Raw genomic sequence first — 22,707 nt, 5'->3', positions numbered from 1 at the left:
CTGATACAGAGGACATAGTGGAATTGTTCAATGAACATTTTATTGGTGTATTTCATCCTGGAGGAGTAAATTTTAATACTAGAAGGATAAGGCAAGTTCGAGGTTTAGAGGTGCAGGAGGAGAGCGTGTTCCAAATACTGAGTACTCTGGATGCCAGTAAAGCTGTGGGACTGGATGATATTTCACCACGAGTTTTGAGAGAATGTGCTAAGGAACTGACAGTGCCTTTGACCTGGCTTTTCAATGAAAGTCTGGCTACGGGAAAGGTGCCCAGGGAAGGAAGGAAGGTAAGATAGTGCCATTGCATAAGGGCGGTAGCAGACTAGAAGTGTCTAATTATAGGCCAGTTTGTGTGTCATCAGTAGTTGTTAAGATCTTGGAGAAATTAGTTAGGGACCGTATACAACATTGGGCAGATGAGGGTAATGTTATCTGTGAGAGTCAACATGGTTGCAGCACATGGGTTTGGATGTCAGGTTGGTCAACTGGATTCAGGATTGGCAGTCCGATAGTATCCAAGAGTTGTGTATGGTGGGGACAGTTTCAAGAAGGCAGAGGGTTACAAGTGGGGATTCCACAGAGCTCAGTACTGGGACCTATATTGTTTAACCTTTACATCAATGACATTTTCAGAGGATTTGAGTTGTTTGCAGATGATGTGAAGCTAGGAATGGTTATGAGTAATAGTGCAGATGTATTAGTCCTGCAAGAGGATTTGAATAAGCTAGACAGATGGGCAAATGAAGGGGTTGTCAGTTTAATGCAGCAAAATGTAAGGTCTTGAAGTTTGGGACACATCGATGGGACACTGCATACTCTAATCGAGGAGCTATACTGGAGGAGGTGGCGGAGACAAGAGATCTGGGATTGATGATCGATAGAAACCTGAAATTCAGGGGACATATTGCAAAGGTGGTGAAGGTAACACAGAGGATTGCTGCAATAATGAGAAGGACACTGACCTGCAGAGATAAAAGAGTTATCATTCTGTTGTATAAGATCCTGATCAGACCACACTTAGACTATTGCTCTCAGATTTGGTCCCCAGGAATTTGAAGGGGATAAATTAACTGTTCAAAGGGTACAAAGGCGGATAACAAAAACAGTTTCAGGATTGTACAATGTTAGTTATGAGGATCAGCTGAGGGAATGTGGACTGTAGAGTTTGGTTAATAGAATGAGACTTTTTAAACTGTTGAGAGGTGGTTACAGGGTTGACACTGGGGAGTTCTTTCGCTTAGTTGAACAGCGGGAAAGATTGATGATAAGGGGCCATCAAGGGGCCACTGATAGAGTGGTGAGAGCAATAATGGTCAATGAGTTTAAGGAGTAGTATGATAGACTTTGTGTTTCCTAGGACAAACCTCCAACGATGAGTCTTGATAGACTTGTGTTTCCTAGGAAGGACCTCGTGCAATGAATCTTTTGACTCCTTGGAGGCCTAAATAATAATAATAATAATATTTGCAGAAGTATGTTTTTTTTTTTTTTTGGAGAAACAAAAACTTGATTCCTATGGTATAGCATAAGTTTCCACATAGCCTCTTGTTTAACTTGCCAATGGAGTCCTCATACATTTAATGAGGCAATGCAGAAAGGGGATGCTATGATTAGTGAAATGTCACTGTAAGTCTTTAACTTCTAGATTTTGGATGAAACTGATGAGATCTTCAATCTGTGATGGAGAAATTGTGTAGCCTACTTTTTTGTAAACTGTTTTCTACTTTTTTTTTACAGTTGCTTTCCATTATTTCAATTTCACGCCTATCATTCTTGATTTGGAAACTAGTTGTTTTCTTTTCATGTAGATGATAATCATACTGAGAAAACTTTGAATAAGTAAACTTTGTTATATTTTCTTTAATTGTATCTCTTGCTTTCACTTTATTAGCATGAGATGGTTCTTCATATTCCATTAAACTCTTCTTTGCCTGAAGAGTCCTCATTTGATGATATGCAACCTTCTCAGTCTTTACATTTTTTATTATTTCTTCTTCTTTTAGATTTAATTCCCCTTTTTTAACACAAATTTTAATGTTTTTTTGTTTATCCTCAATTTTTTTTATTAATTCATCTTTGCTTTTTGATAATCTTGTCTGCATATTAAGTTCTTTCAGTCGTCTTACTTACTTTACTGTTTCTTCCTCAGTTACTCCTTGCAGAACAATTTCATGTGTTTGCATTTCATCTTGTATCTGTTCAGTTGTTATACTAGGTTCGTTATTGGTAATTTCAACTGATGTTGTTCCAACCATGTGAAAAGGCTTATGTGTTTGTCATACATGTTGATTGGATTTTAATGGTATAGATTCAACACAGATTGATAAGAAAATAACTATTTATTGACTTAATTGCTAATATTTCGCTGGTATTCTATCCAGCATCTTCAGTTGAAATTACTTGCCATAGCGAAAGTGCCAGATATATTTTTTTTTTCACTGAGGTGGATGCAAAGTTCCTTATCATTCTTGGTTTATAGAAAACCCACATATACAGGGAGATATTTACACAAACAATCACACCATCACCATCAGTTGTCTTACTTGCTTTTCTGTTTCTTCTCCGATTTCTCCTTGAAGAACAATTTCACGTGTTTGCATTTCATCTTGTATCTGTTCAGTTGTTATACTAGGTTCATTATCGGTAATTTCAACTGATGTTGTTCCAACCGTGTGGAAAGGCTTATGTGTTTGTCATACATGCTGACTGGATTTTAACAGTATAGATGTGAACACAGATTGACTTAATTGCTAATATTTCACTGGTATTCTATCCAGCATCTTCAGAGCACACAAACAAAGTTTGTTACAGTAGCGAGATAACCACAATCCAGTATAACAATGGGACTAGTATGACCAATTGTAGTGTGCAACACAAAGACTAAAGTCCTAATTAGGTGCTATCTAAGTTGAAAAAAAAAAAAAAAAAAAAAAAGGGAGAAAGCAGGTATTAATTTGGTCTTAGGATGACTGTCTCCCAAATCTTTGGTAGATTTATACAGCCATACTTGTTGAGGTTTGGAGTATATTTCAACGCTTCTGTTGATCCCAGGAACAACCTCTCTGACTTGTAACAGCTTCTGTGCAGCACTTTTGTTTTTTTCCAATTGATCCTGTGTGTGTGGGGGGGGTATCCAAAGCATGGTCTGCTAGATCCGACTTGCCATAGTGAAAGTGCCGGATATATTTTTTGTGTTCACTGAGGTGGATGCAAGGTTCCTTATCATTCTCGGTTTATAGAAAACCCACACATACAGGGAGATATTTACACAAACAATCACACCATCACCCATCTCAACAAAATGGTATTCTAAAAACACTAACCCATAGAGCTAGAGCAATTTGTTCCAATGACATTGCTCTCACTGCTGAACTTGCTCACCTATGTCGCACCTTCCTGACCAATGGCTATAATCTCCATAAGATAGATAAAATACTAAATGCTCCACAGAAATCCTCCCACTCTCTCTCTACCACAGAAGACTACAACAAAACTGTCACCATCCCATAATTAAAGGCAATCTGAAAAGATATCTAGCATGCTTAACAAACACCAACTATGCACCATATTTAAACCTTATGTGAAATTGGCAACTCTTATCCGTTCATCTAAGGACAGATTCTCTCCTTTATCACATCTATGCAGTGCCCTGTTTCACCTATTTACTCACATGACCTTTGTACAGTTTCTAGAGTTGACCTCTCATCCTTGCATCATCCATTATCTTATGCAATAATTCCCCAGTATCTATTTGATAGGCTCCTCTCACCAACTCATACATCTCAATCATATCACCCCTCCTCCTCCTATCTGCCAAGCTCAGAAGCCCACATTCCCTCAATCTGTCCTCATACTCAATATTCAAGCATACCAAGATAGTCTTAGTTATTCTCTTCAACACTCTCTCCAATGTTTCCTTATTACCAATATAACTAGGTGTCCAGAGATCTGTGCAAAGAAATCCCAACGAGGACTAATCAGCACCTTATACAGTGGAACTATCACCTCCTTATCCTTAAGGGTCAGTGTTCTTTGCATTACAAGAGCAATTTTTTGAGTAGCCCTTACAACTTTTGCAATGTGTCCCCTGAACTTCAGTTCCCTATCTACCAAGATGTCCAGATCCCTTGCTTCCTCCACCTCCCGAAGCAAAGTTTCTCCAATGTAGTAAACCTCATTCCATCTTCTCTGGCCAAAGTGCATTACTTTATGCTTAGCAACATTGAAATGACATCTCCATTCTTCATCAGCATCAACCTGTTCAAATCCTCTTGTAACACATCAGAACTTCCTGACATTGTTCTTTCTAATTTAGCATCATAAGCAAACAAGTGAATATCTCCCTGCACACCGTGAACTATATCATTCATATACAGGGTGGTCCATAATTCATGAAACATTCCATAGAAAGGGCCCAACTTTGTGAAGCTGAAAATGGAAGGCATTTATATGATATGGTTTTTGATAACTAATAAAAAAAATCTGATGATGTTAAAAAACTTATGCAGTTGCTTCATAAAGACAGGCCCTTTTTTTTTACATGTTCCACAGCTTATGGCTACCTTGTATAAGTTAAGCAACAGTGGTCCCAGAACAGAACCCTGCAGCATCCCACTCATACAACCTTCCTTTTGGGACACTGCACCCCCCCCACCCCATACACACGTCAGCTCCTATTAATCAATCAGCCTTATGACTAAGCTAATAAATTACTATCCCTCACCATTCTGTTCAATTTCAACAGTTTTATCATTCAGTATTCACTCAAATGCTTTAGTGAAATCTAAATAATCACTGTATAACCATATCCCCATTCCAATACACTAGTCACCCTATTATAAAATGTAGCCAAGTTACTTAAGCATTACCTCCCCTCTGCTCTTACTCAAAATATTTCCATTCTCCTCAATCCAGGTTTGTATTCTGTCTCTAACAAGCCTCTCTGGCTCCTTCACCACCACACGATACAGACTGGCCTATAGTTTGACACTACTGACTTGGATTCTCCCTTATGCAAATTGCACTAATTTTTCTTCTTTCTATTCTTCTGAGACTTCCCATTAACAAACTTCTGCTTCAGATTTAGAAAATCACAGACCGGTTAATATCTCAAGAATGGACAGTATTGGAAAAGTTGGTTAAAGGTAGAATACAGAAATGGATGGATAGGAATACAATACTTTACATGGAAGGTAGTGTGGCTTTGTAAAAGATAGGTTGTACCTTAGTAACTTACATTTTATAATAGTGTCTGCTGCTATGATAGACTGTCTGCATGGCTACACCATGAAAAAGGACACCTATCAAGGGCAATGCCACCTCTTGTGCACATTCCCAAACTCTTTTCATATACCAATTTCTCTTTCCTTACCTCACTTCCTAGCTTGCACCTTATACTCCTCATGGATACCCTGTTCTTTATATCTTCTCCATAACATTCATTTTCTCAGAAGTTCCCGTGTAATTCCATGATTCATTCATTTCCCTCCTACTTTATTTATTCCGATTGTATTTCTAAGGTTCCTCTGAACCTTAGGAATACAATCGGTCAATGCTATAAGTAATTGATTCCAGACCGAATCCCAGGCACTACTGATTTCTCTCTCCTTCAACTGATTCAGCTACTGTACATCACCAATGCATTGCCTTAATTTATCAATCCTCTGCCCTGTAATTCCACATATCTCTATCTCTCTCTCTCTCTCTCTTGTTCCATAAATTTTGTACCTGGTTAGCCACTCCCGACATCAAGACCACACATGATCACTCTCTCCAATTAGTGGCATCATGGTGACATCCATGAAAAGGAAAGTTACTAGTGGTGTGCCTCAGGGGTCTGTTTAAGGGCCATTGCTGTTTAACTTGCATATTAATGATATCGGTGAAGATTTGGATGGAGATATTCAGTTGTTTGGATGATGCAAAATTGGGACGAACCATAAAGAGTAGTGAAGATGTTGTGGCCTTAAAGAAGACTTGAATAAATTGAGTGATTGGGCATGGGAATGGGGATGTGAGTTCAATGTTGCAAAATGTAAGGTTTTAAAATTTGGAAAACAAAGATGGGATGCAGAATTTATGCTTGGTGAGAATATATTGTTGGAGGTAGAGGAAATAAGAGATCTGGTGGTGATAGTGGATAAGGATCTAAAATTTAGGGGACACATAGCCAAAATTGTGAAGACAACATAAAGGTTTCTGGGAATGATGTGGAGGACACTGACTTGTAGAAGTAGGGAGATTGTTTGTTCCATTGTATAAGGCTTTGATTAGGCCATATGGTTTTCAGAAGGACAAAATGATGTTGGAAAGAGTCCAGAGGTGACTGACTACCTTAGTCAGTCACCTCTGGAATATCGAGTATGAGGAAAGATTGAGACGATGCAACTTACAGAGTCTGGTAGACAGGAGGAAGGGGGAGGTATGATAGTAACCTACAAGTTAGTAAGGGGTTGTTATAGGATGAATGCTAGAGAGGTCCTACAGAAAATAGTTGGAGATCAGGGGAGAACCACAGGTCATCCCTGGAAACTGTATAAAGAGGGTGTGAATAGGGGAGTGAGAAGCAAGTTTTTTTCATGCAGGGTTGTGAATGATTGGAATGCCTTGCCTGAGAGTGTGGTGTCTGCAGAGAATTTGAGTGTGTTTAAAGCACGGTATGATGAGTTGTGTTGTGTGTGTATGATAAAAGGACCTCCTAGATGAGTCTTTGACTTCATGGGGTCTTGGGTAATAATAATAATAATAATAACCACATCTTTAGAAGGCAAAAATAAATAACATTACTAAAGCAGTTCTTGAATGCAGGCACTTGATCTTTTTACAAATTGAAGGAAACTCCTCAAAACATGGAATTACCGACTGCTCTGCCTGCTTCAGTGATGTTCATCTTCAGTTCATCAACTGTGTGAGGATTATTTTTAAACAGCTTACCTCTCAGGTCACCCAATAAGAAATCTGGAGGTGACAAATCTGGCAACCTCGGAGGCCAAAGTCCTTTAGAATTCAGTCTGGCACCATAAACCTCTTGCAAAAATTGCATTGTTTCATTCGATGTATGGTGAGTGGCACCACCCTGTTGAAAACAGCAATCACGTTCTTCAATACCAAGGCGAACCGTGAATTGGGTGATGATGTCTTGGTACAGTACACTATTCAATGATGTCTCAAAGAAAATGAGTCTGACAATGCAATGACGTGATATTGCACACCATACTCCAATTTTCAGAGAATGCAAGGGCATTTCATATAAAACATGAGTATTTTCTGATGTCCAAATTCTGTAATTTTGGTTACTGACATATCCACTTGGGTGGAACCACATTACTGAAGGAAACATTCTAGCTAATGAACTACATTTTCTTCAACAAATAATCAAAACCATCTACAGTACATAACACATTTTTCCTTATCCAGTAGCTTCAATTCCTGAAGTGAGTGAACACAATATGGATGAAGCTTCAATTATTTGATGGCTCTTCAAGTACTGCCACATATGACATACATGTCTGTGTAGAGAGATTCTTTGAAGGTGAATGTTGTAACGCACCATGTGCCACATTCACTTTAGCCTTAGTCAAAGTGGAAGGTCTTCCATGCCGCTGTTTGTCTGCAAATGATCCAGCTTCCTGAAAGTATTTTATTAATCTCATAATTGTTGAATTTTGAGGAACAATAGAATTGAGATACTTCTGATAAAACTCCTCCACACTTAAGAATGACAGTCAAAATAACATTGCAAAATTCCCAGGAAAGTATCATTTCACTTTCCTCGTAAACAAAACTGCCCATAAACAATGGATGCCCAATACCCAATACATGGCTGATAGATGACACGACAGTGTCCATCCTAGGATGCCATCTATAGGTGAAACGAATAATTAGAATTGAAACACTTCAATGTAGCTCAGCTTCAATTTTAATGTGCACAACTTTTGAATCACCCTATATATTAATGATATAAAGAATGATTTTGTGTGGGGAGGGGGGAGGAATTCACTTGTTTGCTGATGATGCAAAATTGGGAATGGCAGTAGTTGTTAAAGTGATGTAAATATCCTGGAAGGATGATTAAAAAATAAACTGGCAGTGGGGACAAGGATAATGACTTTCAATTTAATGGGACAAAGCGCAATGTTATGAATTTTAGGATGAAAAGATTACATTGAGAGCAGTGGATTGCAGGAAATATGATGCTAAAATTTTGGGGAAGCATGGACAAAGTGTTGAAGTTCAAAGGGCATATTGCAAAAGGTGGCAAAATTGCTTAAATGATTACTTGGATATTCAAGAACATGTTGACAAGTAGAGATAGGGAGGTTATTATCCCTCTTTATAAAGCTATGATACAGCACATCTTGACTACTATGCACAGATCTGGTCATCTGGGTTTCTTAGGGATCAGGAAATGGTGGAGAGGATCCAGAAGCAAGTGATCAACTAGTGACAGGGCTGCTGTATGCTCTCTATGAGGATAGACTGAAGGCACGTGGATTGCAGTTTAGTTGATAGGTGGAAGAGAGGGATTCTATAAGATTGACACAAAATAAATTTTTCAATACATGACGAGTAGAGAGAGAACAAGGGGATCATCCCTAGAAGTTATGTCCGAGCATGGTTAGTAAGGATGTACAGAGAAGATTTTTTGCTTAGAGAGTAGTGAATGACTGGAATGTACTGCTAGAGGTATGAATGAATTTAAGGAGAGGTATGATAGGTATTGTGTGAATAATGGTTGAAGTGAATCTTCCATGATGAGTCTTCTGACTCTCTATAATAATAATAAGTTATAATTATTGAGTATTATTTTAAAAAAATTAATAATTAAAAAAATTAACTGATTAAAATCAATTTTATTAATGATTTCAATCATATTTCTACAATTAAACTTACTTTAGCTAGCTGCAGAATTTCTTCATGTGTGGCAATCTCAGCCAGAAGGACGTTTTGTGTCTTCTCTATTTTCTGTACTTCTTCTGGTAAATTATCTGGAGTATGTACTGCATGTTCCATATCGTCATCAATGCCTTCCATTTCTAATTAAGAAGCCCTTGATTAGAAGGAATATCTATTTTTAAATAATTTTTGTAATATATATTAAAATTTACCATGATCTCACTTGTGGCATTGGGTTTTTATGAAGTCTTCTGTTAGAAGTGGTAGGATCACAGATGCCCTTTCCATAAAGTTAGCAGAACAATGGCAAACATCTGCGCCACTGGAGATGTGGATACGTTAACCACTTGGCCAGCTGGCAAAAGTGTGACAATACAAATGGATACCAGCTGAGAGAGACTTAACTAATGTGATGGAGAAAAATGTAAAGGTGAGTCATGGATTTGAAAGTAAATAATGTGATTGAAGATGAGAATCCAGTAGATTATGAGTCACGACAAATGAATTTCAGTGTGCGAATGAGTGTATGAAGAGTGGAATTAAGAGGTTAGAAAGGAAACAGGGTACTTCAGGACTGAGTCAAGGACACTGAAAGAAGGCAACAAAAGGTTAGCTGATGTGAAGTGAAGTGAAAGAAAGCAGTGATAAAGCAAAAGTGGGTGAGAATGCAAGAAGAATGTGAAGATTTAGAAGGAGAGAGTGAGAGAGAGAGAGAGAGAAATGTATAGAGATTCTATGTTTAAGGAACATAACAGAGTTATCATTCTTTATCCCTCCCTCAGTATTTTCTGAGGAAAGAGATAAACAATGTAAATTAGGTGATTAATAGATATTGGAGTGTAGATTAGATATGTGTAAGTTGCTATAACCTATTATTATTATTATTATTATTATTCAGGACCTCCATGGAGTTGCAAGACTCATTGTGAGAGGCCATTCTTAGACAACACAAAGTCTCTCATAACACTCTTTAAGATCATTCACTGTCTATACTTTCATCACCCTCTCAGGCAATGCAATTCCAATCTCTACTGCAAGAAAGCTACTTCTCACCTCTTATTTACCACTTCCTTTTCTAGTTTCTAACAATGGCTTCTGGTTCTTGTTCCTTCCTCTTGTTCTATCACATGAAAAATCTTCCTGGAGCTCTCAACTTAAATGTCTCAATCATATCACCCCTTTGTCTTCTTTTCACCAAACTTTGTATATTCCATCTTCAGTCTATTCTCATATCCAGTATTCTTCCACAGTTCAGATATCATTTTTGTTATCTGTAACTAAGCCCCTCAAAGTTACTTCATTTCCTTCAAATCCCAGTAAACAGATGAGAGCAAGTACTACAGAGATGTGGTACAATCAGCGTTTTATTTACCAACTAAACCTACTATGTGATAGTAGTAGGTTTAGTTGGTTATTGGGGACCTGAAACAAGATGCACTTGGTTCCCAGAGCAAGGGCTTTGGTTTCTTATATTCTTCTCCCTTCCCCCCCCCCCCATCTTGCAACACGCCATGTTAGTGATACCCATCAAGGAATTGCCATCAAGGAATGTTGTAGAGATCCAGAACGACCTTGAATTTATAACAGTAAAGTGGTTCCACAGGTTGGTGCCAGACAGTATACATGACTAAACCAGATGAAAACACGTTTTGGAGGCTTCCTGATCAGTTATCATATAATCTTACTGTCAGCTATACTACCAGGTTATACCTAGAGAGAGAGAGAGGCCATGTAACAGCATGTGAGAGGTACTAGGCCATGTTATGGCATGGGGACTGGATGCGCTCTTTATCGGCAACATATCTAAGGGTCTATCTCCTCACATATTATGTTCTGTTCCTTTTTTTCTGTTTGCCTTTGAAATATTAACATGACAGCAAACCTAAATAAATAAAGAGTCACTGGAGTTAAAATAAAAACCAAATGCCTTCCAAAACACTCTTCAAAACAAACTTAGAAAACTCAAAAAAAAAAAAAATTTACAAAAAAATTTGTTATGCATGCACTTTATCAACATTCATGGTATAAACACCAATCTAAATGACATCCATCATCACCTGCAGACATCCAAGCTTGATCGTCTGTTTTTGACCAAATCAAAGATCTCTGCCAGAGCAACCACCGTTCATCTTAAATTGCTCAAATTACAACTCATGTGGTTCCTTCCATCAGGATAGTGCCTGTATTTTTATATGATCTGATATTTCTTGCCAGAGGATGCCTAATTGCCTAATCTTGAATTTCTCTATTTTAACCTTCAGTGGCTTAAGATTTCCTTGCCTCATTATGTACCATTCATCTGTTGTCTCTATCATTCCTCCACTTACAAATATCATTCTGACTTCTTTGACTCATATCCTTGAAGCCTAATTTCTGGTCATCCAAATTCCTGAGAGTGAAGTTATCTTCCTTGGTGACTTTACTGTCTACAACTCTAACTGGCTTGCTTTTTTCCAATTCTACTGACCAAGCTGGAAGAGAAGAAGCGATTGCTAGAAATTACCAGAATCTCTAGCAATCACAGCAATCCTCTCCATTCACCTAACACTCTGGATCTTCTCTTAACCAGTTCTACTTCAAAGTACACTGCTGAGGTGACTGTTCCTCCTTGTAATTTAGATCACAATTTCATTCAAGTTTCATCTCTTTCATACCCCCCCCCCTCCCATCAGCCATCCACACTTGTATGTACTTTGGCACTGCAATAATGCTAAATGGGATGAATCACTAAGATTTTTACTCTTCGTTTCCATGTTCATACTGTTTCCATTCTTCAGATCCAGAAGTTATCTTTATTGGAATGAAGGCTTTCATTCTTCCCATTCATGTGCCATCTCCTACCTAGGCGGTACTGTTCAAAATTCCCATCCTACATCCGAGCCATGGTTTTCCAAAAAGACAGAAAGATATCAGAAGAATCTTGAAAAACCTGGATACCAAATAGGCTTCTGGTGCTGACAGCATCTACCAATTGTGCTCAGAGATGTGCTCCTGAACTAATTAGCGACCTAAATTGGAATTCTGTGCTTTATCATCTGTACATTATGGTATACTAAGCTGGCATCCACATTGCAGCATGGAAGCAAGCCCATATACAACCAATTCTAAATCAAGATGATAAGTGATTACCTCTGAACTATCAATCTATTGCTTTTGTCTCTGGACACATGCCAGAGTTGGATAATATAATTATCCAACTCTGGTTTAGAGAAACCTGTGATGTTGCACCTGACATTTCCAAGGCATTTGATAGGGTTGGGCACCAAAGGCTTCTCAGCAAATTGTAATCTTATGGTCTGCCTTCTTCCTTTGCAACTGGATTGCCAATTTTCTCTCAGATCATTCACTACATGTAGAAAAATCTGAATGTGTTCTCTCTTTAGATTTTCATATTAATGCAGGTAGGTATTCCTCAGGGTTCTATTAATTCAAACACCTTCTTCCTCATATACATAAATGACCTGCTCACACTGACCTCGTAAGCTATTCATTTTTCCTGATGACAGAACTCTTCACCAATAGTACTCATATGAGAAGCCTTGCATTGTTCAAACATCTCAAGCTTCAAGATCATCTTCAATTAGTGACCTAAATATTGATCTTCACCCCCATAATGCAATGGGACAATAACAAACTAGTCTTTCTCCTTGCAAAAACTTTACATTTTGCAATGCCCAACTTAACAATCAGGATCAGTTCTCTTGCTCAGAATGACTCATACTCCTAGCCTATTCTGGTATAATTACATCACTTCTACAACATTCTCTGCTTTAAGAAAACTTGGCATCCTCTTTCACCAAAGACATCACTTTTCATTAACTCAGTTCCTAACACTAAAAGTCTGAAATCTACCCATGGAATACTGCTCTCATATTTGGAGTTTTGCACTAACCAATGTTTCACAGATAGTTGTTTCCACACTATGTCTCTTCTATAGATATTTCCATGTATATTGTTTAGTGGAACCGGTATACATTATGCCACCTTGTTTCTGCTAAATCTACAGCATCACAGGAAACAGCTGAACTGCTGACTCATTGAGCCATCCACTCCTACCTGAAGGTAGATGCAATGAAGGCTGTTCCACAGAACTAGAGGTAGATGGAATGAAAGATGCTCCAAATCTCCAGCTCTTTAGGAGGAATATCAACCGATTACTCATAACCCCAGCTCTCTCTCTCTCTCTCACACACATACAGCTTTTGCTATAGGCCTTATATATAAGAGAACCACTACCCTCTTATTTCTGCTGGTAAAGATCCTTCTCAATATTGCAGTAATCCTCTGGATAGTATTCATTCCTTTGCGATATGTCCCTTTAACTTCAAATTTCTCAACACCATCCTCCCAAGATCACCTGTCTCCCACTCTTTTTTAAGTATAGTTCCACCAACTGCAGATCCAAATTCTCAAAACTTTACATTTAGTTGGTGGAACTATACTTAAAAGAGAGAGAGAGAGAGAGAGAGAGAGACAGGAGATAATAAATTTAGTTTAATCCTTTATTATCCAAGTGTGAGCAAACAAAGTTTGCGCCTGAAAGTATCTTCAGGACTGGGGCAAGGCGGCACAACACCGGACAACTCGCTGCAAAGGTGGAGCAAGCCAACATCACTCCCATCTCAGTATCTCCTATAATGTAATGCAAAACACATCTCCTTGCAGATATGTATAATGCTATGCATAAAGGGAAGGGCCACCACCCAGACTAGTTTCGACCCCCACTGAGGTCTCCCCAGTGGGAGCCAGGCCCAAGTGGAGACACCAGGCAGAAGCACCAGCAAGGCCGCCAAACGGTGTGTCACCTTTTTATTAAATTACTCTGGCTTCAGAGAAAGATGCTGAAAGTTTATTTATCAATTGGTCAGACTATAATAAATTTAGTTTAATCCTTTATCCAAGTGTGTGCAAACAAAAGTTTGCGCCTGAAAGTATCTTCAGGACTGGGGTAAAGTGGTACAACACCGGAAGACTCCTTGCAAAGGTGGAGCAAGCTACCAACACTCCTATCTCAGTATCTTCCATAATGCAAAACACATCTCCTTGCGGATATGTCTAATGTTATGCATTAAGGGAAGGGCCACTACCCAGACTAGTTTTGACCTTTATTGAGGTCTCTTCAGTGGAAGTCAGGCCCAAGTGGAGATACCAGGCAGAAGCATTAGCAAGGTCATCTCTACCTATAGGAGTTGCCAAACGGTGTGCCACCTTTTTTAATAAATTACTCTGGATTTAGAGAAAGATGTTGAAAGTTTATTTTTCACTTGCTTAGACTATAATGAATTTAGTTTAATCCTTTATCCAAGTGTGAGCAAACAAAGTTTGCGCCTGAAAGTATCTTCAGAACTGGAGTAAGGTGGTACAACACTGGGCAACTCGTTGCAAAGGTGGAGCAAGAACTAACATCACTCCTATCTCAGTATCTCCCATAATGCAAAACACATCTCCTCAAAACACAGGAGAAACTCGTGGTAAAGGTGGAGTAAGCTTTGATCACTTTCCTTAGTATTTTCCATAATGTAAAGCACATCTCCTTGAAGACATGTATGATGCTATACATTAGGGGGGGAGTCACTACCCAGACCGATTTCGACCTTTATTGAGGTCTCGTCAGTGGGAGGCAGACCCAAACATGGAGATATAAGGCAGAAGCAATAGGAGAGGTCATATTTACCTATACGAGTTGCCAACAGGTATACCACCTTATTATTGAATTATTCTGGATTTAGAGAAAGATGTTGGAAGTTTATTTTGCACTTGATTAGACTATAATAAATTTAATTTAATTTAATCCTTTATCCAAGTGTAAGCAAACAAAGTTTGCGCCTGAAAATATCTTCAGGACTGAGGTAAGGTGGTCTGGGTAGTGGCCCTTCCCTTAATTCATAGCAGTATGCATGTCCGCAAGGAGATGTGCTTTGCATTATGGGAAATACTGAGACAAGGAGTGATGAGAGCTTGGTCCACCTTTGCTCGGAGTTGCCTGGTGTTGCACCACCTTACCTCAGTCCTGAAGATATTTTCAGGCGCAAACTTTGTTTGCTTACACTTGGATAAAGGATTAAGCTAAATTTATTAAGTGGATATTGAATCCAACATTATTTCAAAACCGAATAGAGAAACTACAAGAGTTTCATGCCGAATATAGAAACTATAAAAGTTTCGGTGGATCCAAGCATAAGCAAACTTTTCATGACAGGAGAAACTTGTGGTAAAGGTGGAGTAAGCTCTGATCACTTTCCTTAGTATTTCCCATAATATAAAGCACATCTCCTTGCAGACATGTATGATGCTATACATTAGGGGGGGGGAGTCACTACCCAGACCAGTTTCGACCTTTGTTGAGGTCTTATCAGTGGATAGGTAGACCCAGATGCAAATACCCAGGTGGATGTGATGCAGAAGTCATACTTTACCATACGAGTTTCCAAAAGGTGTCACATCACAAAAGGCACCAAGAATTACTGAAATAAAGAGCCAAAAGGGCTTCACTTCGGCGATGCAAAATTATTCAAATTAAGTGGATATTGAATCCAACATTATTTCAAAGCCGAATAGAGAAACTACAAGAGTTTCATGCCAGAGCTTACTCCATCTTTACCACGAGTCACCCCTGTCATGAAAGGTTTGCTTATACTTGAATCCACCAAAACTTTTATAGTTTCTATATTCAGTATGAAACTCTTGTAGTTTCTCTATTCGGCTTTGAAATAATGTTGGATTAAATATCCACTTAATTTGAATAATTTCTTAAGTACTTTTCTTTTTGATTTTTGATATGATATTCAATTTTATTCTGCTCAAAATCAAATGGTGATCAAATCTCATTCAAATCTTCTATATACTCGTGTCCTGAATGAGCATGAAAATATTGCCATCAACAATAACACAGTCAATGAAACTTTTCTTATTTCTTGTGTCTTTCTCTCCATATCAATTTGTGCACATCATAATGCCAGAACACAGTGTTAACAAAAATCAAGCAGGAACTTACCATTATTATTAGTATTGCTCTTTTCTCCAAATTTTCCCAAAACATTTCTATATGTCTGGTAATTATTTCCTGCACTGCTGTTTAGATCTCCAACAACAATCAACCTTTCCTTTTTCTTCGTGTCTGCTGCCTTCTCTAATGCCTTGAAAAATTCCTCTACTTCTTTAAAAAATGTTGTTGGACCATACGCACAAATATATAAGCACAAATGAGTCACTTGGAGAGACTGCTGCTGGAAGGTAGAGAAGTGAATAGAGAGAATGAATCAGATCGAGAGGGGAGTGATGTGGAAGAGCAGGAGAGTAAGACAGGAGAGATTGAAGAGGTGGATATGAATGGGGAAGTGAGTGGTATGAGTATAGAAAATGAGAGAATGGGTGTGCAATAGGAGCAAGAAAACGGAGAGGCTCGGGGGGGGGGGGTACACAGCGTGAGAAAGGTGGATGCCCCAAGAGGAGGTAAGAGCATGTGTAGGCAGCAAAGGAATGGGATGACCAGGGATCAAGAGAAAACAGTTAGAACTGAAAATGGTTCTAATATGAAGAAGCAGAAAGGGAAATGGCCCCAGTCGAGCATGGAGAGATCACATTGAATGAGGGGTATCAGTGGAACTAGCTGCAGATCCAGAAATGAGCTGTTATGTTTGTATACCAATGCTAGAAGTATAAGAAACAAGGCAGATGAAATGGTTGCACTAATTGCGTCTGTTCACCCAAAGATTGTCGGAATAAGTGAGACATGGTTGGAAGAGGACGACATGCTGACAGGAATAGAGATGGAAGGGTATGATGTGTTTGGTGAGGATAGAAGGAGTAAAAAGGGAGGGAGAAGTGCCATTGATGATAGAGAAAGAGTTATGTCCATACAAAGTAGAGATGCAAGATGGGGATAGTGCCAGTGGTTTTGAGGCGGTATGGTGTGAGATAGAGGTGAATGGAATCAAATACTTGGTGGGATGTTGTTATAGATCAGGTAATGTGGATAGTGGTGATAGCGAAATGTACAGTTAAATTAGCCAAGCAAATAAGAAAAGGGTGATCATTATGGGTGATTTTAATTATGGCAATATAGACTGGAATGATGAGATAGCAACTGGAAGTAAAGAAAATGAGTTTCTTGAGTTTTTCAGGGGATAACTACCTCAGATAGTATGTAACAGAGGGCACACGAGAATTAAGGGTCTTGGATTTGATCATCTCATCAGAGGATATAATTATAAATGAGGTGTCAAATCATCCACCAATTGGTGAGAGTGACGATGAGGTGATTAATTACCTGGGTGGTTGCCAGCAGTGCAAGGATCCCCTCTGAGAAAAGGGTATATGTGGAACTACAAGGGGGGGGGGTAATCATGAAGAGCTCAAGAGACAGCTTGTGGGTGTAGTGTGGAATGAGGAGCTGGAAAAGACATCAATGCAGCTTGGGAAATTTTTCAAAAACTATCTAGTAGATGCAATATCTAAATGTATTCCAAGGGTGAGAAGGTTAAATAAGGTAGGTGTGATATGGATAAATAAAGACATTAAGCATGCAATACAGAGAAAAAGGGCATTGTGGAGGCAGCATAAGGTAAGTGAAAATAACCAATTTCATGAGGACTACAAAGATCAGGCAAAGCGGGTGACTTGGTTGGTGAGGGTAGCTAAAGAGAGGTATGAACAGCAGTTAGCTAATGAAGCCAAAAAGAATCCTAGGGATAATATATATTGATATATATAATATAATTGATAATATATCACCATGTATTCTGAAAGAATGTGCCAGGGAGTTGACACCTGCCTTGACATTTTTTTTAATACAAGTCTTGCACTTGGTCAAGTTCCTAAGGAGTGGAAGGAGGGCAAGATTGTGCCACTTCATAAAGGAGATGATTGAACTCAAGCATCAAACTATAGGCCTATCTGTGTGTCAGGTGTTTTGGTTAAGTTGTTGGAGAAGCTTGTGAGAACTAGGATCCAGAGTTGGGTTGACAAGAATGGTATTATCCTTGATGGACAGCATGGATTTGCTAAAGGGAGATCATGTTTTAGTAATCTACTTACTTATTACAATAAAGTGACTGCTTCCTTGGACAGAGGAGAAGTATACACAGTAATATACTTGGATTTCGCAAAGGCTTTTGATAGAGTACCTCATGATAAGTTGACAGTCAAACTAGAGCAGGTGAGGTTGGATATTAGATTAGTGCATTGGATTGGAGACTGGCTATCTGATAGGTATCAACAAGTTGTGTATGGGGGGTGTGATATCCAGGAAAAGGAAAATCACTAGTGGAGTGCCTCAGGGGTCTTTTTTAGAGCCATTACTGTTTAACTTTTATATTAATGATATTGGCGAAGATTTGGATGGTGATATTCAGTTGTTTGCAGATGATGCAAAATTGGGACGAACCATAAAGAGTAGTGAAGATGTTGTGGCCTTACAAGAAGACTTGAATAAATTGAGTGATTAGGAACAGGAATGGGGATGCAAGTTAAATGTTACAAAATGTAAGGTTTTAAAATTTAGTAAACAAAGATGGGATGCAGAATTTATGCTTGGTGAGAATATATTGTTGGAGGTAAAGGAAATAAGAGATCTGGGGGGGGGGGGAAGAGTGGATAAGGATTTAAAATTTAGGGGTCACATCGCCAAAATTGTGAAGACAACACAAAGGCTTCTGGGAATGATGCGGAGGACACTGACGTATAGAAGTAGGGAGATTCTTGTTCCGTTGTATAAGTCTTTGATTAGGCCACATTATTAGACAAATATGATATGTATCACATGAATAATAGTTAGAAACGTTAGAAATTGTTCTGGACAAGCTTGTACAGTTATTTGAATTTATAAGGCTTGTCTTTGTTTTTTTAAATAGATTGTCTATGGGTAGATGAATTGGGGTTAACCAGTTATATCCAAAACATAAGGTTTTGTAATACAGAAAGCAAAGATTAATGCAGTGTATTTGAATGATGGATGTATTGAAGAAGGCAAAGAAGATAAGGAAACTAAGGGATGATGATGATAGACAATGATCTCAAACCTCAGTGCACATTTTGGGAAGTGAAGCAATGATCATGAGGACTGTGACGTGTGAAAATAACAAAATTTCAGTTACACAGTACTAAATAAATCATGAATTAGACTGTATCTAGACTTATATAAGTAAATCTTATAACATGGTATGGTGACCAAGTATCAAAGGTAGTGCCACGTCTCAGGAGTCTTGAATGTGAAGAGAGAGATTGTGGAAATGCTGTCCACAGAGCTTGGTGGATATGAGAAAGCAGATGACTAGGAACATAAGTTGATGATGAGTTTATTCCAGATTAATGAGGAAGAGATTTTTCATACAGGAAGGAGAAATATGAATAGAACGAATCCTTCTGATAATAGAATAATCAATCCTTTCGTGGGATGAGTGTTTATTATTACGCATCGTAAAATTAGCTTTTCTTTTATGAACATTCCAGTTTTTAACACGTTCATTGCCAATCACGCGATATCGCGTGGTGCGAGTTCTCACCGGGTGGCCGATCACACGTTATCGCATGGACGTCGCTATCAAGTAAAAAAAATTTGGCCACCACACGAAATTCCAATTTTCAGCTTGGCAATGAACGTGTTAAAGTGATAACTATTTTGCTTGTATAACAGTTTGAAAAAATTTACTTATACAGCACATGATTTTGCATGTTGGTGATGAATTCGTACGTTCCTTATTCTTTTCTCCCCCTTCAACATGAATTGACTCTTCTTGGCACCCTGCCAGCTACAGTTCTCTCAACTGTGGGCAGACTATTATTTATCTCTTGCCCTCTGTTATAAACTGAAACCTGCATCCACAGATTAATTTTGAAATAAATAGTCTCAAGTATTCTCAAACATTTGATTTTGCATAACTTGCAAGTCATCGCCATTCTTATAAAAATCAGAGATAGCATTAAACAAAAAAAAATTAATTTTAACAAGACCAGCTTTCATTTGTTTCACTGCCAACTGTAATTCTCCCAATACCCTCTGTAACCCTTAAGCTGGTATGCAGTTGTAATGTGGTACTGGAATAAGCTTATTTTCACACTTCACAACATGAATGAGCATAATGTAATTATATACTTGAACATACATGATGAAAAACCTTTTTTATATTGTTATTTAAAAAAGATAACTATCTTGCAAAGAAGAGTCGAATACCATTAGTGACATTACATCAAGAATACTTACTCCTGCTCTGTTGCAAGAGTTGACCGTTTTCTGTTGTTTTCATAAACCTCCTTGTTTTTCCTACTGAATTATTTTTATGAATAATGTATATAAACTCACCCTTCATTATGGACCTTCTCTGACAGGAAATGCAAACTAAACTTTTTAGTTTTGAGGAATGAAAAACTGAATACAGAGGGACCAGAAAAATTAAAATCACTAGAAGAGTTCTGTTATGTCATCAACTAAAACACAATGAAGATGAGCTTTCAAGATAAATGGTTCAAGGAAAAGTGATTGTGCTATGAAGAAAAAGCGAAGTCACATTTATAATAAAAAAACATCCTGAGACTGCTGATAGAAACTCTAGATTACTAGAAGGTTTTAAGAACCTTTCAAAGTGGAGACATTTAGGTTTTATGAAGGATTCAATTCTCACAAAAAATGTGATATAGACTTTGCCAGAAATTGTCTAGGAAGTCTCTAGCTGGTTTCCAAAGAAAATGGATTCTAAAATGTCAACAAATTGTAAAATTCATGCAATGGATTTTTAATACAGCCTATCATAAAGCTAAATTCAATAAACCAATTAATTGCAAAAACTCATAGCCCTAAGTTCGATTCTCGTCATGACGGGAGGAATCTTTATATGGACTTTTTCAATCGAAGGTGAGTAAGCCGATCTCATATGGAGGTAGCAGGGTTTTTTCTCCCGGAAACTCGTGTTTTTCATCCCGCATACAGACAAATCGACCCTTCAGAACACACGCAATTTACAGACAAAAAAATACTAGCTGTGGTGGTAGTGGTTGTGGGCAGTAGATGGCGTTGATGTAGGTGATTGGTAGTAGAGGTTCTGTGTAGTAGTGGAGACGGAGAGTTGTACAATAGGTGTCCTCCCGCGATGAGTCTTCAGACTCCTTGGAGGTGTCATGAATAATAATAATAGTAGAACAGTATCAAAATGACATGAAATGAAAAGCATCTATTTTTACTGCTGATGTCATTAAACAAAAATTAGTTAAGCAAATCAGGCTCCAGTAGCAAATCTTCTTCTTCTTCTTGATGCTTCTTCACATACATACATGTTTCGAATAAAAAGAATCTCATCCATTACATTATGGGATGCATAGATAAAAAGAAGAAGCATTTGTTGACATAATTCATCTCCAAAACTCAGCTGCATTGTACTCTGATAGATGAGAGAGAGTGAAATTATTATTATTATTATTATCATCTCACTCCCCTACTCTTATTTGGTTTTAAAACAATGTGGGATTTAATATCCTCATTAATTTAAATAATGTTCATGTCGCCGAAATGAAGCCTATCGGTTCTTTATAATTAAGTAACTTAATGGGTGCACCTTTTTGACAAATCGTATAGCAGAGTATATAAGTTCTTTTCGCTATACCCTTTGGTATTGATTTGGTCTAGCTACTCACTGATGAAGCCTCAATAAAGGCTTAAACAGGTCTGGGTAGTGACCTCCATCCATAATGTAATAACAGCATACATTTCCTAGGAAATGTGTTTTACATTATGGAAAATACCAAGAATAGCGATCAGAACTTTACCACCTTTGCTGCGAGTTGCCCGAGTTTGTACTACATACTTGGACTATGGGCATTAGCTGACGCTAGTAGTCGCCGATACTTTTATAGTTAACTATACTATATTCGGCATGAAACGCTCTGATTCCAATCTTTGAGTTTCTTATTCGGTTTTAAAACAATGTAGGATTTAATATCCCCTTAATTTAAATAATAATAATAATTATTATTATTATTATTACCCAAAACCCCATGGAGTCAAAGACTCATCTAGGAGGTCCTTTTATCAAACACACAGCTCATCATACCGTGCTTTAAACACACTCAAATTCTCTACAGACACCACACTCTCAAGCAAGGCATTCCAATTATTTACAACTCTGCATGAAAAAACCTGCTTCTCACTCTGCTACTCACACCCTCTTTATACAGTTTCCAGAGATGACCTCTGATTCTCCCTTGATCTCCCACTATTTTCTGTAGAACCTCTCCAGTATTGATCCTATAACAACCCCTTAAAAACTTGTAGGTCTCTATCATATCTCCCCCTCCTCCTCCTCCTTCTCCTGTCCAGCAGACTCTGCAAGTTGCATCTTCTCAATCTTTTCTCATACTCGACATTCCAGAGGTTAGAAACTACCTTAGTCAGTCACCTCTGGAACCTTTCCAACATCTCTTCATCTTTCTGAAAAAGAGGTGACCAAATCTGGGCACCATAGTCCATGTGTGACCTAATCAAAGCCTTATACAATGGAACAAGAATCTCATTACAAGTCAGTGTCCTCCACATCATTCCCAGAAGCCTTTGTGTTGTCTTCACAATTTTGGCTATGTGTCCCCTAAATTTCAGATCCTTATTCACTATCATACCCCCCAAATCTCTTATTTCCTCCACCTCCGACAATATATCCTCACCAAGCATAAATTCTGCATCCCATTTTTGTTTTCCAAATTTTAAAAGTTTACATTTTGCAACATTGAACTAACATCACCATTCCTGTTCCTAATCACTCAATTTATTCAAGTCTTCTCATCAGTGGCGCAGCACTCAGGATTTAATCTTGGAGGGGGGGGTGAGTT

At 38.2% G+C, this 22,707-nt stretch overlaps 1 protein-coding gene across 1 annotated transcript in view; it reads right to left on the bottom strand.

Moving 5' to 3' along the window:
- LOC150100341 (uncharacterized) overlaps positions 1-22,707 on the bottom strand; it is a 330,657-nt gene that overhangs the window by 271,738 nt on the left and 36,212 nt on the right. Inside the window, exon 2 of the mRNA XM_090402716.1 lies at positions 8,893-9,035. Coding sequence (XP_090258842.1) covers positions 8,893-9,033 — 141 coding nt within the window. The 5' untranslated portion in view covers positions 9,034-9,035. The remainder of the gene's footprint in view (positions 1-8,892; positions 9,036-22,707) is intronic.

This window comes from Typopeltis vanoorti, chromosome 13 (genome assembly GCF_054136105.1).
Source record: "Typopeltis vanoorti isolate ZY-2024b chromosome 13, IOZ_Tvanoo_1.0, whole genome shotgun sequence".
NCBI lineage: Eukaryota > Metazoa > Arthropoda > Arachnida > Uropygi > Thelyphonidae > Typopeltis > Typopeltis vanoorti.
The sequence above is the reverse complement of the archived record's forward strand: the minus strand, read 5'-3'. Positions and strand labels throughout refer to the sequence as shown.